At 48.5% G+C, this 24,058-nt stretch overlaps 7 protein-coding genes across 17 annotated transcripts; 4 read left to right on the plus strand and 3 right to left on the minus strand.

Annotated features, from left to right (window-relative positions):
- Positions 1-799: 799 nt before the first annotated feature.
- LOC122614279 lies at positions 800-3,895 on the plus strand. The gene is made up of 6 exons (XM_043788818.1): positions 800-1,364; positions 1,445-1,638; positions 1,751-1,913; positions 2,915-3,023; positions 3,099-3,280; positions 3,557-3,895. The coding sequence occupies exons 1-6, from the start codon at positions 1,301-1,303 to the stop codon at positions 3,634-3,636; spliced, it is 792 nt and encodes a 263-aa protein (XP_043644753.1). The 5' UTR covers positions 800-1,300; the 3' UTR covers positions 3,637-3,895.
- A 420-nt stretch (positions 3,896-4,315) lies between these two features.
- On the plus strand, positions 4,316-10,742 carry LOC122612155 (phosphatidylinositol 4-phosphate 5-kinase type-1 alpha). 6 transcript variants are annotated; one of them, XM_043785582.1, is made up of 16 exons: positions 4,335-4,773; positions 5,110-5,144; positions 5,231-5,380; positions 5,525-5,722; positions 5,781-5,923; positions 5,985-6,482; positions 6,537-6,641; positions 6,708-6,840; positions 6,892-6,979; positions 7,366-7,428; positions 7,813-7,899; positions 8,042-8,314; positions 9,275-9,503; positions 9,577-9,749; positions 9,840-9,925; positions 10,191-10,742. In XM_043785582.1, the coding sequence occupies exons 1-16, from the start codon at positions 4,686-4,688 to the stop codon at positions 10,197-10,199; spliced, it is 2,358 nt and encodes a 785-aa protein (XP_043641517.1). In that variant the 5' UTR covers positions 4,335-4,685; the 3' UTR covers positions 10,200-10,742. The 6 variants fall into 6 exon arrangements, with proteins under 6 accessions (XP_043641516.1, XP_043641522.1, XP_043641519.1 ...); XM_043785583.1 differs by having other exon boundaries at positions 6,549-6,641; XM_043785587.1 differs by lacking the exon at positions 9,840-9,925 and having other exon boundaries at positions 4,334-4,773; positions 9,577-9,677.
- Positions 10,743-11,020: 278 nt separating this feature from the next.
- Positions 11,021-12,314, minus strand: LOC122612156 (ER membrane protein complex subunit 8/9 homolog). The gene is made up of 2 exons (XM_043785588.1): positions 12,015-12,314; positions 11,021-11,616 (listed from the first exon to the last, which is right to left on the minus strand). Exons 1-2 carry the CDS (start codon positions 12,210-12,212, stop codon positions 11,203-11,205), a joined length of 612 nt encoding a protein of 203 aa, XP_043641523.1. The 5' UTR covers positions 12,213-12,314; the 3' UTR covers positions 11,021-11,202.
- A 231-nt stretch (positions 12,315-12,545) lies between these two features.
- Positions 12,546-15,950, minus strand: LOC122612689 (ATP-dependent zinc metalloprotease YME1L). 4 transcript variants are annotated; one of them, XM_043786462.1, is made up of 9 exons: positions 15,532-15,950; positions 15,041-15,432; positions 14,924-14,983; positions 14,678-14,867; positions 14,532-14,624; positions 14,344-14,417; positions 13,972-14,288; positions 13,525-13,915; positions 12,546-13,468 (listed from the first exon to the last, which is right to left on the minus strand). In XM_043786462.1, exons 1-9 carry the CDS (start codon positions 15,556-15,558, stop codon positions 12,805-12,807), a joined length of 2,208 nt encoding a protein of 735 aa, XP_043642397.1. In that variant the 5' UTR covers positions 15,559-15,950; the 3' UTR covers positions 12,546-12,804. The 4 variants fall into 4 exon arrangements, with proteins under 4 accessions (XP_043642397.1, XP_043642396.1, XP_043642395.1 ...); XM_043786461.1 differs by having other exon boundaries at positions 13,972-14,285; positions 14,344-14,426; XM_043786460.1 differs by having other exon boundaries at positions 14,344-14,426.
- A 191-nt stretch (positions 15,951-16,141) lies between these two features.
- LOC122613657 (OCIA domain-containing protein 1) lies at positions 16,142-17,202 on the plus strand. 2 transcript variants are annotated; one of them, XM_043787941.1, is made up of 3 exons: positions 16,142-16,305; positions 16,362-16,851; positions 16,910-17,202. In XM_043787941.1, the coding sequence occupies exons 1-3, from the start codon at positions 16,246-16,248 to the stop codon at positions 17,134-17,136; spliced, it is 777 nt and encodes a 258-aa protein (XP_043643876.1). In that variant the 5' UTR covers positions 16,142-16,245; the 3' UTR covers positions 17,137-17,202. The 2 variants fall into 2 exon arrangements, with proteins under 2 accessions (XP_043643876.1, XP_043643877.1); XM_043787942.1 differs by having other exon boundaries at positions 16,143-16,305; positions 16,913-17,202.
- On the minus strand, positions 17,063-18,439 carry LOC122613656 (probable GDP-L-fucose synthase). 2 transcript variants are annotated; one of them, XM_043787938.1, is made up of 5 exons: positions 18,242-18,439; positions 18,075-18,189; positions 17,460-18,017; positions 17,242-17,405; positions 17,063-17,188 (listed from the first exon to the last, which is right to left on the minus strand). In XM_043787938.1, the coding sequence occupies exons 1-5, from the start codon at positions 18,364-18,366 to the stop codon at positions 17,146-17,148; spliced, it is 1,005 nt and encodes a 334-aa protein (XP_043643873.1). In that variant the 5' UTR covers positions 18,367-18,439; the 3' UTR covers positions 17,063-17,145. The 2 variants fall into 2 exon arrangements, with proteins under 2 accessions (XP_043643873.1, XP_043643874.1); XM_043787939.1 differs by having other exon boundaries at positions 17,187-17,405.
- Positions 18,440-18,516: 77 nt separating this feature from the next.
- LOC122613658 (mediator of RNA polymerase II transcription subunit 23) lies at positions 18,517-23,915 on the plus strand. Its single transcript, XM_043787943.1, has 15 exons — positions 18,517-18,638; positions 18,701-18,794; positions 18,849-19,813; positions 19,873-19,959; positions 20,022-20,224; positions 20,280-20,656; positions 20,718-20,892; positions 20,949-21,437; positions 21,494-21,820; positions 21,879-22,102; positions 22,158-22,240; positions 22,296-22,443; positions 22,512-23,169; positions 23,231-23,371; positions 23,431-23,915. The coding sequence occupies exons 1-15, from the start codon at positions 18,594-18,596 to the stop codon at positions 23,765-23,767; spliced, it is 4,353 nt and encodes a 1,450-aa protein (XP_043643878.1). The 5' UTR covers positions 18,517-18,593; the 3' UTR covers positions 23,768-23,915.
- The last annotated feature ends 143 nt before the right edge of the window (positions 23,916-24,058 follow it).

Genomic DNA, 24,058 nt, shown 5'->3' on the forward strand with positions numbered 1-24,058 from the left:
GATGCATTGCACGTCTATAGCATACTTTTAACGCGAATTCTTGGGGCCTGGACTCGGGGCTCTGGACTCCAGGCTCTAGACCCATATCTACCATGCAAGTACTAATCATGTGTATGTGTGCGTGTGCGTCTGCGTCTGCGTGTAACTGTAACACATCCAAGCAAGAGGAACACTATTAACTATAAATTAGACTAAGAATTTTGCTGATGTTATTGAAAATTGAATAAACAACAACGTAATAATAGTTTACACGCACAAGGCAAACATGTTCGACGGGTAGGTACTGAAACCTTTAGTTTCTTGTAATCTGATAGGTATCTGTAAAATTATGTTACTTTTATGGTTAAAAGGATCCTGCCAGTGACAGTATCTCTACCTTCCTTTGTTACCTTTTGTTTTCAATAAAACACCCCCGCTTATTTGAATTTAGCGCCCAGCAAACCTGTCCAGGTGTGGCACCCCTGCCTGGAAATCAGTTCAGCTTTAGCGCCTGCGCAGTGACCACCGCTCAGCTGTTGTGGCGCAGGACGAGGTTGTGCCGCCATAGAACGCTTCGAAATCAGCACTACCAAACGAAAGCTCCGCTCTCCGCGGAGCGTCCTGTGGCCGCTTCCAGTGTTAAAACATAGGAAAGCTGCGCCTGGAAGCGGGACAACAGTGTGCCGCAGAAGATACCAACACCAACTATTGGTATCCGCCAGCAGAACTCACGCGCTACGCCGAGAGTACGAACTCCACATTTTGGCACAGTTCGCCCCCGCGGACTCTACTCTAACTCCGCTCCACTCCACTCCACTCCTCTCCGCCCGCACGCACACACTATCGCAGCCGTAGATGTTCGTCTATGTGGACTGCAAAAAGTCGATTTTTCGCTAACAAAAAGTGTCCTGTGTGGGCAAAACTTTAAATGGCCCGGGCCATAAAAGGAGATTGCCATAGTTGTGACTCGCAGCGGAAGATGTCCTGCGAGGAGCTGCCGCGTCCGAGTTGCTGAGCTCGTTGGGCCGAGAAAAGTTTGTGCCAGCCAAGTGCCCGTATCCCCGGAAAAAAGCATCCCCCTGCCGCTGCTGCTGTGATGAGATTGGTGATAATGACTGCAACCAAAGGCCCCCATGTATCCACATAAAAGCGCAAGTCGCAAACAGACAACACACACCACACCATAAGTAGCATAACGTCCAAGCCACAGAGGTATTCACTGCCACGCACAACGACGGCGCATCCCCGCGGAACGGGAGGATCAGGTGCGACAGGAGGATCTGGAGTGCCCAGCGACGCAGAGGCAAACTAGTCGGCCCACATGGCGGGCTGGCGAGGACGAGGGCTACGTGCCACGCTGCTGGCCGTGCTCACGTTACTCACGGGTGAGCAGTTCCCGCATACACACCGTTCGCGGTCCACCGAACTAATCCTGAACTCCTCCTCCTGCCCCACGGCGTCACAGTCACCCAGTCGGTGCGCATCACCAACCTGCGAGTGCCACGCACCTACACGCTGTTCCGGGACCACGAACCCGATCCTCTGGTGCTCGACTGCGAGGTGGAGATCGGGCCGCGGGAGCAGGGATTCGTCCTCAAGTGGCTGTTCAACAACCACTCCATCTACCAGTGGATACCGTCGGTCAAGGGGTTCGCCATGGTGAGTCACTCGGGGTCTTTGCTCGCACCGAATTAATTAAGATTAATCGAACCCTGTCTTTGTCTCCGTCTCCGTCTTCGATTTGTTCTTGTTCTTGTGCTTGCGACTGTAGGGCTTCATGAAGTCGAAGATAGACACCAAAATATTTACTATGGAGGGCAGTCCCGGTGTTATATCGATAAAGAATCCCGACTGGAACATGACGGGGGAGTATACCTGTGCGGTGCAGACCTTCGAGTCCACGGATAAGCGGAGTGCCCGCCTGCAAATAATCGGTGGGTGTCACGACCACAGCGAAAAGCAAAAGGATCGGCGGTGAAAGATGTGCGGTGGCGATGGGAATGGGAATGGGTATGGGAATGGGTATGGGAATGGGTATAGGAATGGGATACGGCTTGGGTAGCAGGTGGAGGTGGGGGTCGAAAGGTCTAAGGTGGTGGTTATGCCTCTGGTTTTTGCCTCTGGCTCTGCCGGGTAACCTGCCCACTTGGCCTCCCCGCCCCCCATCTTGACTTGGGCCCCCGTCCCTTGTGTGTTTGCATAGGTGTTCTTGGCTCGGGTCGGGTTTACACAGGGAGACAAAAATTATGATTTATGTACTTTAAAGCCATTAACAAAAGCCGGCAGGGCCTTACTCGAATGCGGTGGCCTTTGTGCTGCTCCACTATTAGCATTCATGCTCTTGAATATTATCTTGTGCCTCAGCAGTTCTAATTTATATTTCCAACGCACTGCATTTTGCATCCCTTTTTAAATAACTAAGAAGAGTATATTCTATCCTATTTTATATGTTTTAATACTTAAAATACCAATATTACTTTATCAGCTTGATTACTCAGCATATCCATAACTAATGTTTGAATACGAAACTTAGTGAGTACGTGAGTTTGTTTTCAGTGTTCCAGGACATCGGGGCCACTGTAATTAGCTTAGTCAGCGCGTGCTCAATCGAGGTCCTCTATTAAATGCTAGGGTCTGTAGTTTTTTTGCCAGTGCAGGTGCTGGGCGCCGGCTGTGTGGCACGTGTGATTTGCTTTCATATTTGCATGCGTGTCATGTGGCAGTCGCTGCGGTGTCCGGAACCACGGCTTGTTTGTGCTGTTTTATGCTGTTTTCTGCTGTTTTGTGCTTTTCTTTGGGACACTGTTTTGTTTGGTATTGTTTTGTTTCGTTGTTTAGTTTGACACTTGATTAATTCTCACGACTTTTTGTCTTTCGGCTCCTGTCTGCCGGCTCCACCACACTCCAACCGCCCAATCTACTCGGATTGCGACAGTTCCTGAATCGGATTTCATGCTGGAAGCGCGGATGAGCGGCTCGCGTATGGACGTGGACGTCATGTGTGCGGTCCAGCACGTCTTTCCGCAACCCATGCTGTCGGTCATGTAAGTGGATCCACTGTCCGGCCATTATGGCCTGTGAAATCGAATAGCAGCAGGACCTAATCGTTAACTCCGCAGGTTTGACACCCACATACTGGACTCGGTGCTGACGCAGTTGGACCAGGACCCCAGTGGCCTCTATAGCATGACCGTACGCACCCGCATTCCTAGAGATCAACTCGAGTCCCCCACCCCGATCACCTGTGCGTTCATCCTAGTTGGCACCAACTACACCAAGCGACGGGAGACTATTTTTTATGGTAAGTACAGGTAAGCCTGGATTACACTTTGCTTATAAGGACAAGATATTTGTCGATGGCACACCAGTAGCAAACTAGATTTGTTTAAAAATATATAACCTGTAAATGAAAGTGTTCTCGAACCTACAGAAAAATATATTTTAATCAGAATTCACCAGCCTTGTTATCTGTCCGTTTCTCTGCCCGCCTGTGCGTCCTTTACGGACGCCAAGAATTTAAAAACTCTTATTAAAGTTAACAAAATTAATTATATTTGCACAATTTTCTTCCTTACAGATAAGGCCTCAACTATACAACGCAAGTGGACAACGGTCGCCGTAGTCATGTCCATAGCATCCTTAGCTCTAAGCAGTTAGTTTGGTAGAGTCCTCTTATGTAGGCTACATTCGTTTTTATGTTTGAACTAGGAACTTTGATACTCCTTAATTTTAATAGACTTTTAATGGATAAACGTAATTTTTTGCGGTATTTTTAAAAAAAAGCGCTTATTTTGTACATGCATGTATTTGTAAGGATAACGAAACACAAAAACAAAAACAAACACCACAATGCGTAAGCAAACGAACCCATAAAGACAAAAAAGGACAACAGTAAAGCATAACAAGAAATTCTTGTATTCATATATTTACCACATAAATAAAATATATATGATAGTTATATACGATGTATAGGTCTAATTGAGTACAGAAACGCTAATAAAAAAAATACGAAAAGAAACATTAAAAGTGCATTAAACCAACCGCCTTCGTCGTCGTTTTTCTTTGCTAAAACAACTAAATAAATTTTGAAATTGTATTTTTATTGTAAAATTACGCTGTAGAGCTTGCAATCAAGTCATAAAATAAAAAAAAAATCACAGGACTAATTGAAACGCAATTATATTTGTTTAACACTTTTAAATCACATGGGCTTTACAAGGAAAATAATGTTAATACATTTATTATTTACATATATAATATATGGGCATATTTGCGTCTTATAAACATTGTTATTTGCGGATTTTACAAAAGTGCGGATGCTCCGCACTTGCGTCTGACTGCGAATGCAGCCCTGCGCCTGTTCCTGCGCACACCCTTCCAGCCCTGCCGACCTTCCAGCCTTCCAGTGTGCCTATGAGTATGCAGTGAAAATGACAGCAGTGGCAGAGGAGCCATCAACATCACCATCACCGTAGACAGCAGAAACGTTGACGCCAGCGCCAGACGAGAGCCAAGGTTCCTGCCACCCAGTTAGCCCACTCGATTGGATAATCGCGTGGATCTCCGAGGATCGGAAAACGCGACAGCAGCCCTCAAATAGTCCAAGTCCAGAATCCCAGCCAGCCAGCCAGAATGTCCTAGTGAAGTCCGCGGACGTGGGAAGAGTGCCAGAGTAGGAAATAGAACGGCGGAGCAGGAGCTGCACGATGGCCTCCGGCGATGGCGACACCATCAACACCATCGACATGGACAGCTCCTCGGCGTCGCAGGCGAAACTGGCCGAGCCCAGCAATGGTAACTATTATCCACAGACCCCGTCACTTTTCCCAGCGTGAAAAAAATCAATGACTGTCGCTGTCGAATGGAAATGCCCCTGGCGCATGTGTCTCGCGCGAAGGGAAAGAAGCGTGAGTGTGAATCCACTTCCACCCCCGCCGCACTTGTCAGACGGACTTCCATCGGCTCCTATTTATATTTTTGGATTGATAACAAAAGAAAGTCACACGCGCGACTGGTGGGTGAGAGGGTGTCCTGTCCCCAAGTTCAAGTTGCGGTGATTGACCAGGCGACTGCGTCATGGCCTGAATTAAACATGACTCCTAATAATGAACTCTTTCCGTCTTTCTTTAGCCTCCACCGACCATGTGGGAAACTCATCGCCCGACGTAAGTACATCCGTCTTGGCCTCGAGGTCACTCCCATTCAAACTAATCGGGTCAATTACTTTCCCATCCCATCCCATCCCAACCAGCTGGGCAACCGAGCCAACCGAGCGTCCAGCAAGGCGGACAAGGAGCGCAAGATTGGCCACAGACGCGTCGGCGAGGGCGGCGAGATTACGTACAAGAAGATCCAGACGTCGCAGATCATGGGCTCCATCCAACTGGGAATCCAGCACACTGTAAGCTACTGTTATAGATCTATGTACTTGAGGATTCTGGGCGGGATTACAAACTTTCGTTGGACATTTTAGTTGATTTCATCAAAGTATCAGAGCGAGTATTGCTTCTCCACCTACTTAGTAATCTTGAAATATCCTTCGCAGGTCGGCAGTCTAGCCTCGAAGCCCAAGCGTGATCTACTTATGATGGACTTCTGGGAAATCGAGAGCATCACCTTTCCACCAGAGGGATCTAGCCTTACACCTGCCCACCACTACAGCGAGTTCAGATACAAGATCTACGCGCCCATAGCGTTTCGCTACTTTCGGGATCTGTTTGGCATTGAGCCAGATGATTTTATGGTGAGTGCTTCTCTGGTTCCATTCCAAGTCGGCAGATACTGATGGACGATACTTTCAGATGTCCATGTGCACGTCCCCGCTGCGGGAACTGTCCAATCCTGGTGCTTCCGGCTCTATATTCTACCTGACGACCGACGACGAGTTCATCATAAAGACGGTGCAACACAAGGAGGGTGAATTCTTACAGAAACTACTGCCTGGGTGGGTGACTCCAAAAATCCTTGTCAGAAAACCTATTTCAAATCTGTAATATGTGTTTCAGTTACTATATGAATCTAAATCAAAATCCGCGCACGCTATTGCCAAAGTTCTTCGGATTGTACTGCCTGCAGACGAGCAATGCCAAAAATATTCGCCTGGTGGTCATGAACAATCTGCTGCCCTCGTCCGTAAGGATGCACCTCAAGTACGACCTCAAGGGCTCCACGTTCAAGCGCAAGGCCAACAAGGCGGAGCGTGCCAAGAAGTCGCCCACATACAAGGACCTCGACTTCATGGAGCAGCATCCCAACGGCATATTCCTGGAGGCCGAGACCTACGCCGCGCTGATCAAGACCATTCAGCGCGACTGCACGGTACTGGAGTCCTTCAAGATCATGGACTACTCCCTGCTCCTCGGCGTCCACAATCTGGACGTGGCGCTGAAGGAGAAGCAGAGTGAGCAGAGAAAACCGCTCAGGGCTCCGCTGGCCGAGGACTCCGATGTGGATGTAGACGATCCGCTGGACGGGGATGCGGCCACGGGCATCAGCAGAAATAAGTGAGTATCTCAGCTGACTAACAGACCTTCGGGCAATCTAAAGATCTAACCCAGTGCGGCATACAGGTCCGTGAATCGCCAGCGCCTGGTGGCCCACTCCACGGCCATGGAGAGCATTCAGGCGGAGAGTGAACCCATCGACGACGAGGAGGATGTGCCGTGAGTGATTCAGTTTCGATGCCACATATTGCCGAGTTTACATGCTATGACTTAACCCAATTCCAGACCCGGTGGGATCCCAGCAAGGAGTGAGAAGGGCGAGCGCCTGCTGCTCTACATCGGCATTATCGACATCCTGCAATCCTACAGGCTGAAAAAGAAGCTGGAGCACACATTCAAAAGCATCATACACGATGGGGTAATGTAGAAGATTCCAGCAAGGACTTGCCACTGATATGCACTGTTTCAGGAAACCGTATCGGTCTGCCGGCCCTCGTTCTATGCGCAAAGATTCCAAAACTTCATGGCCAAGACCGTGTTCCGCAAGATACCATCCCGTAAGTGGACCGGTCGCGGAAGTCGGGCTAAGTACTCGTACTGTAAGGCATTTTTGTGTGCAGTTGGCCGAGTTATGCAAGCACTCAGTTCCGGTTTCCGACATTTTTGAGTAGATAGTTTGCCATAGACACTGTCACACACCATTTACATTCGAACACACACACCGTACACCATTTAGACACTCGTAGCTTGCTAATGTTGGTTAATCGATCGATGTGCAGCAAAAATGCAATATGGTACACTTGGCCTGAGTAGACGCCGATTTGAAGGGATACCCGTATCTCTACATCGAATCAATATCCACCAACCAAAAAACGCTCTGTTCTCTGCTTTCTTTTTGGCCATGTCTCGAATGCATTCACCCCACACTTACGTACGCATATAGTGGATCTCCCAGAGATCAAGGGAAATCACAGAAAATTTCGTACCTTGGTGACCAGCTACATAGGTAAACAAACGAATGGTCGATGTCTTTTAACTTTTAACTTATAACTTTTGATTATCTCTCTCACTTGAGTTCTACTTACACCTTTCTTAATCGAGTATTTTATAGTGTTTAATAACGATGTTTTGTATTCACCACTTGGTTTTATATGATATTATTTCGAAACGGACGCCAAAGCATGCCTCTCAATCTCACGTTAGTTGACCTCACATCCCTGGCATCCTCGGCATCCTTGGCATCCTTGGTATCCTTGGCTCCTGGCAACCGTATTGCTCTTGGCTTCGCATAGTTGCTTTGGAAGTGCTATGCTTTTTGAACCTTATTTTTCGATCGAAACAACCTTTAGGTTTTTCGCAGCTAATTTCCGAATTTCCATCATTTTTGCAGCGCTTAAGCATTCGCCTTCGAAGAGAAAAAGCCTTTCCAAGGCCATTCAGCGCTCCATTGACAGCGACAACGAGGTGGCCTCCAGGCGTAAGTTGAGCATCCTAGAAAATATGTATCTACATAGGAATATACTTGAAAAGAAATTAATTCCTAGATAAGAAAGATTTATTATTAGCTATTCAAGATTAGATTATTCATTAGTTTGCTAAATCTCTTTCAATTTCTTCAGCGGTTCACGCCTCGCACTCGCACAGCAGTGGTAAGATTCACCAGCCAGCCAAGCCGCCCACCACCGAGCCCACGCCAGCGGGAGCGGCAGGCGGAGCCGAAAGAGGAGCAACTGCCCCAGGTCCACCAACCACCAGTGGCGCCAGCGAACGAGCACCACCGCCCGTCAAGCAGCGTACGCCGGCGGCCAGTAATCTGAAGACGCGAGTGCCACCGCCAGTGCCGCCACGCGGCTCGCCACGGCGCAAGGATGCCCAGGATCGGACGACACCAGGTACAGAACCGCACACCACTAATCCCAACCCGGCACCAGCACACACCCACACCCTTCAGGTGCCAGCGAACGAGGGCATGCCGCGATTCGGAGATCGCCGTTCTCCCAGCAATGTCCAGGATTGGTTGGAGCTGCACGATCTCTTCGATGCTCCGGACAGTGGGCCATATGGTCCATCCGCTCCACCTGCCCCTCTGGCAGACCCAACGGTTACTCTACTGCGAAGTTCTTCGCTGCGGCGCCGGGATTCCCTGCACTCCGCCTACTCCACGGCTCGATCGGAGAGTAGCTTCCGGCGCCAGCAGCCACGGCTGCTTAACCACGTGGACCTCTTCCAGCGCAAGAACAGCTTTGTGGCGCGCAGTGATCGGTCATCCGTGGGCTCCATAGTTCGGAGCTTTCCGCCGATCAGAGCGGAGAGCTACCGTACGGGGCGTTCGCGATCCTCGGGCAGTATTCCCAGCCAGCGTTCTCCCAGGCGAGGGATTCAAGAGAAGCTTCAGCGGCAACAGAGGCGGAAGCGCTACTTTCATTACGTGGACTTGGCGCTCGGTGGCGAGGATTGCGAGAACCAGCCGGAGGAGGATAATCTGCTGCAGTCGGTCAGTGCTTTTCTGGAGGTCAAACGGGAACTGGAGGCGACGCAGCGCCCCAGAAGACCGCTACCCAAGCTGACGGTTCCCGAGCCGATCATTGAGCCAGCGAGGAGTCCTCCTGCACAGCAGATGAGACGGGGAAAGAGGCGAGCGCCCAAGGCAGCGCCCTCCACGATACCCGAGAGCGACGGCACCCAGGGATCGACGGGACGCGGACAGGGACGGGATTAGCTACTCGCTTGCACCTCGCTTACCCACTACCACACTACACCATTACCCAACTACCCAACCACCCCTTTTCTACTACTGTCTACTTCTGCCACTCATCGCGTTGTATATTTTGCTCTGCTCATTGTATTGCTAGGCACAACGCCCTCATGCAGCTCGACTCCTCCCCCCGCCTTTGACGACATCTCCGAGGACAGCTCGAACAAGAACAGCACCTCGTCGATAGGGCGCCGGTCTCATCATCATCACCACCACCATCAGCAGCACCACCAGCAGTCGCAGCAGCACCAGCAGTCCTACTATCTGGATCGCAAGATGAACATCGGACCCGCCTATCGAGGCTCCTACAAGGAGGACATTGTGAGGTAGTAATGCTCCTGTTCCTTAGCCCTATTTGAGCTATCACACATGTAATTAATTGATGTATTGCTTAACCAGCGTCTCGGAAGTACATCTGGATACATTGCTGGCGGTGGACACGTCGTCGAGCAGCCAGTACGGATCCCGCGGCGGATTGGCCTGGACCCCGCCCGCTTCAGGTGAGGGCTCCACTCCCACATGGACAGAGGGCACACCAAGTTTTACGGACTCCAGTTCGAGTGGTGATCTCGGTAATTGGCACTTGAGATTTGCTTTGAAATCGCTTTTTGTGTTTCTATATCTATCTGTATATGTGTATTCGTTCACGCTTGCAATCGTAGACAACTTCTCGCCCATAAACTCATCTAAAATCGATCGCCACAAGCCGACGGTGGAAGAGGCCATCAACTCTCTGTCCGCGGGAATGGTAAATATCAGAGGAGACCGACTCTAGATACGATCCCAAGCACACACACACAGATACTTCCCGAACCGCTGCACCCACGACACCTCCACCTAGACAGCTCCATGCCCATCCATCACACAGGGTTAGACTTGCACACATCCATGTAAAATCGCACACCATTCGAGTTTTCCAAATTGCAGTTCATCTTTCGTTTGGGTGTTCTTCACAATCACCATTCCCTCACGACATCCCACTGATACATAACTTCTCTATTGCATTCTTATAGATCAACTAACATAGCATGTGGTGACGGAACACAAGACACACCAATCCAGATATATCACGATGTGGACTGAGAAAGAGTCCGAGCGAAATATGCCTCATACTCTTACATACTGATTATGCTTGCGTGTTCAGGCGCTCTTGTATAGCTAGGATATAATCAAAAGGCGCCCCACGTAGAACAGATTCCCCAGTCATGCCCACAACCACGACCTCGACCACACCCACACCTGCCCATCCCTTCCAGCGGACACCGGGTGAAAAATAACCAACCATGACATAACTCAATCCAGCAAAAAATATTATATACAAAAACCAAGCATACTCCCCACAAACAAAACTAAAGAAGCATATAGCATATAACTGGCAAATCAAATAAGAAAAAGATGCGCAGGATGGCATCCCGTTGGTGATCAGAGATCCGTGATCCGTTTTCCCGGTCCCATGAACGTTTAGTGTACGGTGTAAAGAGTTCGTTATGCGTTCGATCAGATAATATGGAATTATACAATACACTGAAATTATATAAATAAACGTTTTTGCGATACTTTCGATCTCCGATATATCCACATAAGTACGTATTATGTATACCTATGTATAATCAGCAATCGCGATATTACAATATTATTGTAAAATATTTCAATTTACAAGCCAGACAAACCAAGAGCAAAATTATATACATATTATTCATCTGTATTTATTAACGATAATTGTAACGCGCTTAGGTTTACTCAACACAATAAACAGAACCGAACCGGACCGGACTTACAATGGATATTACAATACGTGTACCAACGGACGGACTCGGACTGCAGACAACTTTCGACGCAAACATGATGAAAGAATTGATTATTTATTAATTAGTTGAATGTTATTTAACTTATATGCATTATTCTAAAGATTACTGAAATCCAAATGTAATTACAATAAATTAAATTGCAAGGTTGAAATTCCGGCATGTTCCCTCGAATGCGATTTTGCTAGACTAAAACAAACATACGTTTTGAAACGAGCGACTAGTACAGTTTCTGCAGATCGTTGAGCGGCTGATTCAGGAAGTCGTTGGTCCAGTTTTTGTCCGGATTATCCAGATGGTTGTCAAAGTCCACCAAATCCCGCATGGCTCCGCGCTTCAGCAGCAGCGACACGCCTTCCAGTGTATCGGATGACTGTGCGAGCGTGAACTTGGCCTTTGACCACCTTGCTCCCGAGTCTCCGGTGCAGTTGTATACCTGAATGGCGGCTCGGTCGTGCTGCAGTGTCATCAGCTTGTTGTCCACCACCACGAAGCAGGCGTTCTTGAAGTTCTCCTGGATCTTGTCCGCTATCTTGGCAGCTGGCGACTTGTCGACCTGGTTGTCGTAGAAGTTCTCCGGCGCTGCGTAGTAGCCGGCGATTACCAATCCCTCGCTTTCGGCGTGGGCATCGATCTGAAAGTGTTCGGAAAGGTATTATTATTATTAAAGGAGTATCATCGGAAACCCTATTTTATAGACCCTTTCTTCAATAATTTGTAAGATTGGCAATGGCAATGGCCAAAGCATCAAAAGATAAACAGAAAAAGTGGTGTGACACTAATATTTAAATACGGTACCATCGTGGGGTACAAGGTACATTTTACTGAATAAAAAACGAATAGGCACAACATGCATCCGGCATAGATTAGAATAGTTATATATCTTTGGGATAGCAAAGTTTTTAACTGGGTGCGGAGATCTAGATACAAATTGAAGCCTTATTAGTTCCACGATTGGGAGCACCACATCGCTGTACGGATTAGCAACGAGCCCCTCATGGAGTGCGTTTAGGAAGGGCAATTGGCAATTACCAGCATGAGGGCCACCTCCGCCATGGGGGTGACATAGAGGCACTGATGGAAAAGCGGAATCGCATCCACGATTTCCACCTGGGAGCCCTTCGAAGTCTTCTCAGCCAGCAACAGCCCGTTGACCGCCTGGTGTGGATACTTGGCCGCGTGGAATATCAACTTGGCGTACGCCCGCTCCGAGATCTTGTAGTCGCACATTTTCTCTGAATATTATCTCAATTTATTCGGCAAAAAATAAAACATGAATTGGAAATTCGACAACTAGAAAGTGTGACCGCACTGCAGCCGTTCAAATAAACCACAGATGTCAAATACACGCTGGAATATACTAACATCCACCAGGAAGGAGCTTTCTGCTAAATGGGTTCCACAACAAATTTAATGCAGTAAATGGGATCCAACATAAATTTGCTATTAATTTCTTTATTGTTCATTTGTTTTTTCAATACTTTCATATTTCCAAAATTGTCTTAATCTTAAGTTGAAGGATATATCTGGTCACATCAATATGGGCGCGCAAACAATAGTAGATTCCACTTCAAATTAATTTATTACTCAAACTAATATTTAATTCTAACGTGAATGATGGAAAACATAACTGAATATGTGTAACATTTTATTTCTTAACTGTCCGTCTGCGTCTCGCTCTTGCTTGGCTCTTTTTCCGGTTTTTTATATATGTATATTGTAACTAAAAAATATTTAGCAGTTCAGCTGAATGTCCGGCGGAAGACCACCCCGGCCTTCCCATTGGATCCTTGAACACCATCAAACCACACCGATTGGAGAACTACGTCTGGCTTTCATTCAGTATTGCCTTGATGTCGTCAGCGTCCAGCGTCTCGTACTTGAGGAGCGCCTCCGCAAGCGCTTTGTGCTCCTTGGTGTGTTTTCGCAGGATGGCCTTCGCCCGCTCGTAGCTATCGCTGAGGATGCGCTTGATCTCCGCGTCCACAGCTTCAATGGTGTTGGGGCCAAGGGTGTCGCCGGTGCCCAGACCCTTGGACGCCTCGATGGTTCGAAGACCGACCTTGTCAGACATGCCCCAGTCCCTGACCATATGCGTGGCGATGGAGGTTGCCTGCTTGAGATCGCTACTGGCTCCCGACGTAATCTTTTCCGCTCCAAAGACCAGTTCCTCAGCAGCACGACCGCCCATCATGGTATCCATCATGGCCAGCAGCTGCGCCTTTGTGACATGGTAACGCTCCTTCTCCGGTATGTAGGCGGTATGTCCAAGCGAGGGTCCGCGCGGCATGATGGTCACCTTGTGCAGCGGATGCGACTCCTTGGTGTAGAAGGCCACAATCGCGTGGCCGCCTTCGTGGTAAGCGGTTATGGTGTTGGCCTCCTCATCCGGCAGACGAGCCTTTCGCTCGGGTCCCATAAGTACTTTGTCTCGTGCCGTTTCCAAATGCTTCATGCTGACGGTTTCGGCTCCATCAATAGCAGCCCTGCGAAAATTGTACAATTATTAATAACGCTCTTATAAATTGTGATCGATCCTTACCTTAACGCTGCTTGGTTGATCATGTTCTCCAGGTCCGCTCCTGTAAATCCAGAGGTGCCGCGCGCCAGCATGTCCAAGTCGATTTCATCGTGCAAAATCTTCGTCAGATACAGAGACAATATCTCCTTGCGTCCAGTGAAATCGGGTGTCGACACCATGACTTCTACATCAAATCGACCCGGTCGCAGCAGAGCCTGATCCAAATCGTCGCGACGGTTGGTGGCTCCCAGAACAATGACGCCGGCGTTCTGATGGAAGCCATCCATCTCGGAGAGCAGCTGATTGATGGTCTGATTGGCGTAAGGATGCAGCACAGAGTTGGTTCGCTTGGCGCCCACCGAGTCAATTTCATCGATGAAGATCACACAGGGGGCACGGGCCTTTGCCGCCTCTGCAAGATAGTGCTCTTGTTTAGCTGACCACTTGTGAAAATTGAAATCCACTTACTGAACAGATCGCGCACTCGCCTGGCTCCTTGGCCCACGAGCACCTCATCGAACTCCGGCCCGGCAGCATGGAAGAAAGGAACTTTGGCTTCACCGGCGACGGCACGGGCCAGCAGAGTTTTGCCAGTACCCGGCGGGCCAACCAGGAGCACTCCTTTTGGAAGCTTGCCGCCCAAATTCGAGAACTTCTCGGGACTCTTCAGGAATTCAACGACCTCCTTAAGCTCCTGCTTGGCTTCGTCGCAACCTTTGACATCCTCGAAAGTGACATTGATCTCCTCCGGGTCCACCTCGACCTGGTTGCCCAGTTGGATGCTGCTGAAAGAAAGGAAAATCAGACGGGTAAAACAAAAGTAATGACGTGGAGGCTCACCGAAATACGGATCCGTTGGAGGTTGTGAAGAAGCTCAGGAAAATGCCCAGGAACACGACGATTACGACGAGAGTCTGCAAAGTCTACGTGACAATTACTAGAATTTATTTATGACACTAAAGAAGACAAAAGCCTTCTGTGGTATTCAAAGTAATCAAATCACACTTTGAATTAAAATACACTCGTACCTTTAGATATTTCATAGTTTTTCCCGACTTTGGAGAGTCCTCAGAGTTAGCGGCGGCCAAGTAGCCCTCGGCAAAGGCAATCTTCAGGTTCTCCTAGAACACAAAACATTAGTACAGCCAACAATTGGAAGACTCTGTGGTCCTACGGCATTATTGAATCCATGGTCGTCGGATTTGGCCAGCAACCGTCTCAGTTTTTCAGCCTGAAATGGTGTGTCTCCGTCCAGACGCTGGGGTGAGTTGGCCAGGGCATTCTTTAGCCGGGAGGTCATTGTGGGATTGCGCTTTTGTTCCGCCTCAATTGAGCGATCTGTCTTAAAGCCACGTATGTGCTTTCTATAATGAAGGGGTAAGCTTTAGCCATAATTCGTAGATTCGTTCCGTATACTTACAGCTGTTGTTGTGAGAAGAGCGGACGAAGAAGACCTGGCGTAATAGTTGGAATCACCTTGCTGAAAACATAAACTAGGATTAACCAGATCCTCGAAAGGGAAAATTAAACTACGTACACATTGGCGCCTGTGGGCAGTGCACCTGCAGCTCCGGTAAGCGAAACTTCGAACTGATAATTTTGCAGCTGCACCCGACCGATCTGTGTGGCTGGCTCCTCCAACGTGACCCGGACGTCGCGCATGGATGGCAGAATGCTCGTCACCTTGGCCAGCACCTCATCGACCAGCTGCCGGTCGAGAATGCCATTCAGTCGAGTCGCCCTCTCCACCATGCCCTGTAAGCTGGCGCTCGAGCGACTCAGCAGATTCCGCAGGTCAAGCACCAGGTCATGACTCTGGCTGGACGTGGACTTGGACAACCGGGCTGCTCCCGCGCTCCCTTGCAGTTTGGTCCGATTCACGGAGTAGTAGTGCGGCTTTCTGCTGAAGTTGCCTAGGTACAGGTAGGGCTGTCACATCACACGCAGTTCCCCGATTCCAAGTGTTGGGTGAAAGAAACAGAGCAGTCAGGTGGGCGGATGTATGGTTTGCCGTTGGGCAGGACTTACCACGGAGTGTGTGGTGGTGGAGAACATTGCCAAAACTACAAATTTCAATTAATTACAAGGGCAGGCTCAGGATCGCGGCCAGCAGACGACACAGCTGTAACTTTACTTGACAGCGAAAATGTCATAATCTCGTCGCGTCGTGCGCGGTGCATCCCTGGTTCTGGTGGTGCGCAACTTTCCACCTCTTATCTCAGCACGCGTTCTCCACTTACTGGCAATTTTGAAAAGTGTATTTGTTTGTTGACTGGTGACTTTAATTTTAAGTCCTATTCGGTTTTTAATTTGGTTTATATATCCAAAACTGCCACTCGCCCAGCTTATAGTTTTCGGTTCGATTCAGTACACTGGAGTGAAAGGAATGTTTAAGTTTAATTTATACATAAATATACAAAATTTTGTAAAAATGAAATGAAAGATAATCAACGTCAACTTTGCATGTTACAAAATGTGACATGTTTACTAAGGTCCCATATAAACTATATTTAATTTTCATATATTGACAACCAATTTGAGTGTTTCTTCAGTTGTAACTTCTTAAAGAAGGTTTAAACAAGTTCTACTATCGAAACAATCGTGCATAGATTGACCATCACTAGATCTGGAGATGTGTAGAAATCTCTGGGCAGTTTCGCCGGCGACCAGGGTTGGCAAGTCGGCAGCGCCGGTAGTTGGTCCGTTATACATTTCACAAATTGTATATTAAATTGTATCACCATGGACTCCCCGCTGAACGATGGCTCTGGGCATCCGCCGCAGCACACCCCGCACCCCCTGGTGAGTGCACTGTGGGCCTCAAACTGACACTTCCTAAATGTTTGCATTCTTTTCAGGCGGACTATCAGTTTTCCGCGGAGGAGGTGAAGGCGTTACGTGAGTGCAACACGGAGTCATTCTTCCAGCGCAGTCTGCCCTTCGGCACTGGACTGGGCCTGTTGGCCTACTTCGGCGTCAAGAACGGCTATTTGCAGGGACATGGCAAATACGGCGCCGTGCCCAAGGTCGTGATGGGCGTCATTCTGGGCTACTTTGTGGGCAAGTTCAGTTACCAGCAGAAGTGTGCCGAGAAGATCATGCGCCTTCCCAATTCCCACCTGGGCGAGATGCTGCGCCAGCGGAGGCAGGGCGGTGGTGTAATCAGCACCATTACACCTGACGAGAATCTGGGCAGGGCCCTTACTCTGGCCCCATTCTCGTCGGGCTCGGCCGACGTTTACAGCGATGAGGCGTATCAGCCTGGGAGGAGCACTGCTCTCAACCTGGACACGGAATCGCGTCCCACTTTGTCAGGTCTGGACGACATTTACCGCCCTACCCTGGACTGTAAGTTTATATCATCCGTATCGTCCTCTATTATGTTTCAATGCGTCCTCCTTACCAGCAGCTGGTTCGGTGTTGGAGGCGGAGCTGCCCTTGGAGCCGTCCAAGCCGGGTCAGTCATACGAGGACCTGCGACGAAGGAACCGAGAAGAGTATTCGAAGCATCAGCAGAGCCCCTACTCTCGTCCTTATGAACCACCAGCTCCCGTTCAACAGCGGCCCGTGGAACAGGCACGAAGTGAACCCGCTGGCAGGAAGAACCAATACGGCGACTCCTGGACTGATTAAGCTTGCATACTAGGTATTGTTATTTTGTTGGACATAAAGCGCGCATAAAGTTCTGTGGAGAAACGATATCTATTTACATTTTTTGCGACTGGAATATTGAATTACTTTCGGGCCTGATCGTAGTTTTCTTTGTACCACTTAACCGAAGTTTTGATTGCCGTTTCAAAGTCTGTAAATGCATAGTCCGGCAGAAGAGAGCGAAGCTTGGCATTAGATGCAGTCTTCTTATACTGTCCATCCGCCTTGCTCGTATCACAGACCAGTTTTCCCTGAAATAAATGAAGTTAATTATGCGGTGTCACAAATCCGCCACGCTAACTCACCTTAAAATTAAATGCTTTTGCAATGGCCTGAGCCACATCGAAGATAGTCACCTCCTGCGCCTCGTCCGCGCTGAGAATGATGGGCTCCACGCTTTCGTAGTTCCGGAGCACCCAGATCATCAGCTCTGCCAGGTCTAGAGAGTATACAAACTGCCGCAGTGGCTTCCCGCTTCCAAAAACGGTGAACACCTTTTCGCTTTCCGGAACGTCAAGCTTCTCCGTAACCAGCTGGTGCATCCTATTGATCATGCCCGGAATGACGTGGCTGACCTCTGGCTTATAGTTGTCGTGAGGACCGAAAATGTTGCACGGAATCACGGAGGTGTACAGCCGGCCATATTTATCGTGGTAGGCGTGGTTTTGCACGTCTATCAGTCGTTTGGCGTAGGAGTAGCCATAGTTGGAGGGGTGTGGTGGTCCGTTGTGCACCATGGTCTCATCAATGGGGTAGCTGGTTTTGTCCGGAAAAATGCAGGTGGACAGGCAGGACACGACCTTGACGCAGCCCTGTTCGTGTGCCGTTTGCAGGACATTGTCGTTTATGAGCAGGTTGTTGCGCTGAAATGGATTCGCATGAAATTGGTTTTGCAATTAGCTATGCGGCCCGGAGCTCACCAGGAAATCCAGGTTGTTGTTCATGTTGTGGAACAGACCTCCGACCATTGCAGCCAGGTGGATAACATGCGTCGGCTTCTCACGGGCGAATAGTGCCTGCGTGGCCGCCAGATTTCTGTGGAGATCTTTGTTTACGGATCAGTTTCATAGGGTTTCCCATGACTTACGTCAAATCTGCATCTTTAGAGCCCGCAAAGTACCACTGCTCATCCGCTGGGGACTGCTCCTTGATCACTGCCTCCAGAGCCTTGCCCACCAGCCCAGTTCCACCTGTGACCAGTACTTTATTCATTGTTTTTGTGCGATTCCACAAATCAAATCAACTAGTTTCTTTAATTGTTGCTCAGTGTGACCAGTTTCGTCCAATGCCGGCTAGTCAGTACTGACCGTCTGGCCTTTTAGCTAAGATTCGTTATCAGTACAAGGCATTTCTAGTGTATTCTATCAGCACCATTTTGGTCACACTGCGGACAGGTAGTTTTTGTTTATGCGGTGTCGGAAATGCGAAAAACAATTTAAATGGATATGGAAACGCAAGTCATAGACACCGTCAACGAGTTTTTGGTAATAGTGAAACCCGGCACCTCGAAAACCCCATCCACTTATCAACGCTTTCCACTTTGCAGAAGGTGGACTCCATTGACGAGGCGTTCGTCAGCGTCATTGTATTCAAGCCAAACAGCGAACATGAAAGGGCCACCAGTTTTGCCAATGATTTGGGTAAGTAAACCGGCCTGCTGGGACTTGGATTTCGGTACAAACTATCTGTTTCAGTCACCGCCTTTGGGAACGTGGCGCAGGAGAACCGGGAGCAGGTGCTTCGGCTTTACCTGCTGCGTGCAGCCGGCGCCTCCGGCTATCACATTAAGGTGCTGATGGCGGCACTGGTCAAGCTGGTGGATGCACATGTAATTACCGCCAGGATGCTCTGCGACAAGGTGCTGATGTGCGAGAAACTGGACTTCGAGCACAAGACTTTCTGGATCGAAAGCTTCCGGCTGATCAAGCGCGTGATCGTCCAAGTGGACTACAAGGGTGTGCGCGAGATCATGAAGGTGTGCCGCGACAAGGCTCAGTGGTTTCCCCTGAACGTCAACGTGACCTACATGCCGCAGCTATTGGCCGTCGAAGATATACTGCGCTTCATCTTCGATCGCAACAATTGCCTGCTGCCCGCCTACTTTATTGCCAACGAGATTATGCGTCCGTTTCCTTACCACTGGAAACTCAACCGACTGATGACCGACTTTGTCGAGGAGTTTCGCACCACGGCACAAATGGTTTCGATCATCGGGCATGCCAGCATGCTTCCCATCGTAGAGCATTTCGGCTACGCCGATCATATGATGAACTCCTGGCGGCTAGACCACAACACCCTGAAGTTTAACTTTAAGGGCAGCCTGCCCTACGAGCCAGAGCTACTGGAGGAGCAGAAGCCGCTACTCCGCTACGTTTTGGAGCAGCCCTACTCGAGGGAAATGGTCTCCCAAATGCTGAACTTGCAAAAGCATCAGAAGCAGCGCTACAATGCCCTCGAAGAGCAGCTGGTTAATCTCATAGTACAGGCCATGGAGATGACGGAGGCGAATGACGCCACTGCGGGCAGTGGCTTTAACTCCTCAGATGAGCAGATCACGCCCTACGAGTGGGTGTGGCTGCATCTCTCTTCACAACTGATTTACTTTGTGCTTTTCCAATTTGTGAGCTTTATGCACATAGTGTTGGCCCTGCACGAAAAGGTGGGTCCTTGGAAAGTCAAAACCAATATTTCTTGTAACTAACCACTGCCCACCTATAGCTTTCCAAGCTGGAGCTCCGCAAGGGCCGTGATCAACTGATGTGGATTCTGTTGCAGTTCATATCCGGAAGCATACAGAAAAATCCTGTAAGAACAAAAGTCCTGCTCTCTACCTGATCGATCTTAATTTTAATGGCTTTGGATTTTAGATCACCAACTTCCTGCCTGTGTTCAGGTTGTTTGACCTACTCTATCCCGAGCTAGAGCCACTTAAGCTGCCCGATATCAACAAATCCTCTATGGTTCGCCATATGGCTCCCATTTGCGTGTGGATTCACCTGATGAAAAAGGCCCGAGTGGAGAATATGAACATCACAAGGCCATTGCCCATTGCACTGAAAAACCATTACGAGTAATACCTCTTCTTTCCTTCGCTTATGTTTAAATATTAACGTCTTAATCCACAGCTTTCTGCAGCACCTGGTCACGGCTAACACCATGATGAACATGACTTTGGGAAACGACTTCCGTATTATTCTCATCTGCAATGCATATTCGACAAATCAGGAGTACTTCGGTCGTCCCATGGGCCTGCTGCTAGATGCACTAAATGGCACTTCAAAATCTCCGAACGGAGGCCAGATACCAGCCGTAACTTTTTCTGTCACGGTTCTGGACAGCCTAACCGTGCACAGCAAAATGTCGTTAATTCACAGCTTCGTAACTCAGATGCTAAAGCAGGCCCAAACCAAGGGTCAAGTTCCAGCGGCTGCACTACTGGAAACATATGCCAGACTTCTGGTTTATACGGAAATCGAGTCACTCGGTATAAAGGGATTCCTGAGTAAGTACAACCTGTTGCATTGATCAAATAAAGTACTTATGACATTTTTATTTCCTCAAAGGTCAATTGATGCCAACAGTATTAAGGAACCAAGCGTGGGCCATGCTGCACACTTTGATGGAGATGTTTTCGTACCGACTGCACCATGTGCCTACGCACTACCGCGTTCAATTGCTTTCTCTTCTCCATTCTCTTTCCTCCGTACCGCAGACAAACAAGATGCAGCTTAATCTGTGGTATGTTATAAGTTTGTCAAGTATAAAAATCATGCTAAGTTTGTTCTTTTCTTTAGTTTTGAGTCCACCGCTCTTCGTCTGATCACCAGCATTGGATCCGCCGAGTTTCAGCCCCAGTTTTCGCGTTACTTTAACGACAAATCGCCCGGAGCCGTGGCGTCTAATGAGAGCGAAGAGCTAAACAGAGTCCTTATCCTTACGTTAGCGCGATCCATGCACGTACATGGTGGTGGCGATGAGATGCAGGGGTGGTGCAAGGACTTCCTTTCCAACATCATTCAGCACACGCCACACTCGTGGCCCATGCATTCCCTTGCCTGCTTTCCGCCCGCCTTGAACGAGTACTTTACGCAGAACAACCAGCCTCCGGAGAACAAGCAGCAGCTGAAGAAGGCCGTGGAAGAGGAATATCGAACCTGGACGTCGATGACCAACGAAAATGATATAATTGCGCACTTCCTGCGTCCAACTACAAATCCGTTATTCCTCTGCCTTCTGTTCAAAATAATTTGGGAGACGGAGAACATAAGCCCTGTGGCTTACAAGTACGTAACATTTTGATTTAAACATAATCGTTTTTCTGACCATAACTTCATTTTAGGATCTTAGAGGGTATTAGCGCGAGAGCCTTGTCCACTCACTTGCGCCAACTTTGTGACTATTTGGTGGCTGAGGTGGCTAGCTCATCGGATGGCCGCGACTTTATTCACAAGTGCGTCGACACGATTAACAACATGATCTGGAAGTTCAATGTTGTGACCATCGATAGGGTTGTGCTTTGCCTGGCTCTGCGAACGCACGAGGGTAACGAGGCTCAAGTCTGCTTTCTCATAATCCAGCTGCTGTTGCTAAAAGCCAGCGAGCTGAGAAATCGTGTTCAGGAGTTCTGCAAGGACAATAATCCTGATCACTGGAAGCAGAGCAACTGGTAAGTTGCACATTCGATTTGGTTAAGAGCACAAAAGCATTGTGTTTATCTTTCTCAGGCAGGACAAGCACTTGTCATTCCATCAAAAGTATCCAGAGAAGTTCGCCTTGGACGAGTCAGCTTCGCAGATTCCGCTGCCCGTGTACTTCAGCAATGTGTGCCTGCGATTTCTACCCGTTCTTGATGTGGTTGTGCACAGATTTATCGAACTTACAATTACAAATGTCCACCAGATATTGGGCTTCATTTTGGATCATCTGAGCATTCTCTATAAGTTTCACGGTATGTTGAAAGTGGCTTTAAAGAGTCTCAAAACATTCAAGTCTTTGAATTGCAGATCGCCCTATTACCTATCTGTACAACACTCTCCATTATTATGAGCGAATCTTACGTGATCGCCCTGCGCTAAAGAAGAAATTGGTAAGAATTGTTATCGATATTATATTCCTTTGATTAATATGCTGTGTTGTTCCAGGTGGGCGCTATTACCAGCGCCTTTAGTGAGATTCGTCCGCCCAATTGGAGTGTTAGTGAGCCGTATAAGGTGTATTTGCAGAGCCAAGACTCGCTGTGGACCCCCGAATTGAGCTACTATATGAGTTTGATCAGGAGACTTGCAGACAGTAAGCTAAAACTTGGAAATAGACTATGGTGTGTTCTTACGTTCATATGTCCCCTCTTCATTTTGCAGCGATCAGTGGAAAGAATGTATTTTACTCCACCGACTGGCGTTTTAATGAGTTTCCAAATGCCCCAACCCATGCGCTTTATGTGACCTGCGTGGAACTGCTGGGTCTGCCGGTGGCACCGCCATTGGTGGCCAGCAATCTCATTGATGTTATAGTCAGCGGATATGCGGTTATTCCGCAGAAGGATATTCATAGCTATATCAATGCTGTGGGCATTGTTCTGGCTGCATTGCCAGAGGCCTACTGGAGTGGCATATACGATCGCCTACAGGATATGCTCAACACACCTAATATGCTGAATTGGACCTACAGATTCAATGCTTTCGAGTTGTTTAACTTTAAGACAGTGCGCGAGGCGATGCTGGAGAAGACCTACGCCGTGGTGTTGGCAGTAGCTCATTCAGTGTTTCATCACATGGGCGCCTTTAAGCTGGCGGCCATGACCAGGTACCTCAAGGAGAAGCTGAAGCCGTGCGTGCGAACCGAGCAGCAATTGCTCTATCTGTGTCATGTCTTTGGACCCTTCCTGCAGCGCATAGAGTTGGAGAAACCGAACGCTGTGGCTGGCATTGCCGTGTTGCTATACGAAATTCTCGAGATCGTGGACAAGCAACATGGTCCAAAGCCCTTGCAGTACATGGACCAGATTTGCGATTTCCTGTAAGTATATCCACAAAATCGCATGTAGAGGGACTAAGCCAATGTGTTTTTATCATTTCAGCTACCACATTAAATATATACATGTGGGTAATATCATTAAGAACGAATCGGAAGCCATCATTAAGCGACTACGACCCCTGCTACAAATGCGTCTTAGGTTCATCACCCACCTTAACTTGGAGGATATTCACTCCGAAAAGATGTAAGAACCACTTAAAACAAACTCAAATTTGTGGTAAACATCACTCTTTAAAATTTTAGCAACGACAATGCCAGCAGTAATGCTGTAACAAGTCAAACGCAGTCCCCACTGCAAACCCAGCATCAACAGCCGCAGCAGCAACCGCATCAGCCGCAGCAACCGCAACCGCATCAGCAACAACAGCAGCAGCAACAACAGCAACAACAGCAGCAACAGCAGCAGCAGCAACAACAAATGCAGCAGCAACAAATCAACGCAGTGCAAACAACCAGCGTTCCCCTGGGCAGCGGTGGCAGCCTACAGCAGCAGCAGCAAATCAACCAGCAGCAACAGATGTACATGCAGCACATGCAGCAGCAGCAGCATCAGCACATGCAAAACATGCGACACAACTAGACTTTGTGAGACTATCAATTAAGTTCGAGCGGACGTAACGACATAAGCCTAAGTTAAAAGTAGTATTATCTTAAATTGTACCGCTTACTGCATTATTCATTTTCCATATAATGTGCAAACAGTTCTCAGATATGTTAAGCAAGAGACTAAGAAACTTTTTATAAATAACCCATGGCTGTTATCAGTGGGGCTCACAAAAGCTTGGCTTAGTAACTTGGCTTGGCTTAGTAAAGCTTAAAGCTATTTGAAGATCACCTGTTGTAGTTGATCTTGGCAGCCTCGAGTGGCGTT

The sequence above is a fragment of the Drosophila teissieri genome, chromosome 2R (assembly GCF_016746235.2).
Source record: "Drosophila teissieri strain GT53w chromosome 2R, Prin_Dtei_1.1, whole genome shotgun sequence".
Lineage (NCBI taxonomy): Eukaryota > Metazoa > Arthropoda > Insecta > Diptera > Drosophilidae > Drosophila > Drosophila teissieri.

Bases quoted from the DNA above. Each gene is read 5' to 3' on its own strand.
- LOC122614279 (XM_043788818.1), top strand. From the start codon at position 1,301: ATGGCGGGCTGGCGAGGACGAGGGCTACGTGCCACGCTGCTGGCCGTG. The intron at 1,639-1,750 runs GTGAGTCACTCG...TTGCGACTGTAG, and splicing joins CGGTCAAGGGGTTCGCCATG to GGCTTCATGAAGTCGAAGAT. The intron at 3,281-3,556 runs GTAAGTACAGGT...TCTTCCTTACAG, and splicing joins ACGGGAGACTATTTTTTATG to ATAAGGCCTCAACTATACAA.
- LOC122612155 (XM_043785581.1), top strand. From the start codon at position 4,686: ATGGCCTCCGGCGATGGCGACACCATCAACACCATCGACATGGACAGC. The intron at 4,774-5,109 runs GTAACTATTATC...GTCTTTCTTTAG, and splicing joins ACTGGCCGAGCCCAGCAATG to CCTCCACCGACCATGTGGGA. The intron at 7,429-7,812 runs GTAAACAAACGA...TCATTTTTGCAG, and splicing joins CTTGGTGACCAGCTACATAG to CGCTTAAGCATTCGCCTTCG.
- LOC122612156 (XM_043785588.1), bottom strand. From the start codon at position 12,212: ATGTGCGACTACAAGATCTCGGAGCGGGCGTACGCCAAGTTGATATTC. The intron at 11,617-12,014 runs GTAATTGCCAAT...GAACACTTTCAG, and splicing joins CGGAGGTGGCCCTCATGCTG to ATCGATGCCCACGCCGAAAG.
- LOC122612689 (XM_043786460.1), bottom strand. From the start codon at position 15,558: ATGTTCTCCACCACCACACACTCCGTG. The intron at 15,433-15,531 runs GTAAGTCCTGCC...GTGATGTGACAG, and splicing joins CCACCACCACACACTCCGTG to CCCTACCTGTACCTAGGCAA. The intron at 13,469-13,524 runs GTAAGGATCGAT...CAATTTTCGCAG, and splicing joins ATCAACCAAGCAGCGTTAAG to GGCTGCTATTGATGGAGCCG.
- LOC122613657 (XM_043787941.1), top strand. From the start codon at position 16,246: ATGGACTCCCCGCTGAACGATGGCTCTGGGCATCCGCCGCAGCACACC. The intron at 16,306-16,361 runs GTGAGTGCACTG...CATTCTTTTCAG, and splicing joins AGCACACCCCGCACCCCCTG to GCGGACTATCAGTTTTCCGC. The intron at 16,852-16,909 runs GTAAGTTTATAT...CCTCCTTACCAG, and splicing joins TTACCGCCCTACCCTGGACT to CAGCTGGTTCGGTGTTGGAG.
- LOC122613656 (XM_043787938.1), bottom strand. From the start codon at position 18,366: ATGAATAAAGTACTGGTCACAGGTGGAACTGGGCTGGTGGGCAAGGCT. The intron at 18,018-18,074 runs GTGAGCTCCGGG...AATCCATTTCAG, and splicing joins ACAACAACCTGGATTTCCTG to CGCAACAACCTGCTCATAAA. The intron at 17,406-17,459 runs GTGAGTTAGCGT...CATTTATTTCAG, and splicing joins CAAAAGCATTTAATTTTAAG to GGAAAACTGGTCTGTGATAC.
- LOC122613658 (XM_043787943.1), top strand. From the start codon at position 18,594: ATGGATATGGAAACGCAAGTCATAGACACCGTCAACGAGTTTTTG. The intron at 20,893-20,948 runs GTATGTTATAAG...TCTTTTCTTTAG, and splicing joins AAGATGCAGCTTAATCTGTG to TTTTGAGTCCACCGCTCTTC. The intron at 22,103-22,157 runs GTATGTTGAAAG...TTTGAATTGCAG, and splicing joins CATTCTCTATAAGTTTCACG to ATCGCCCTATTACCTATCTG.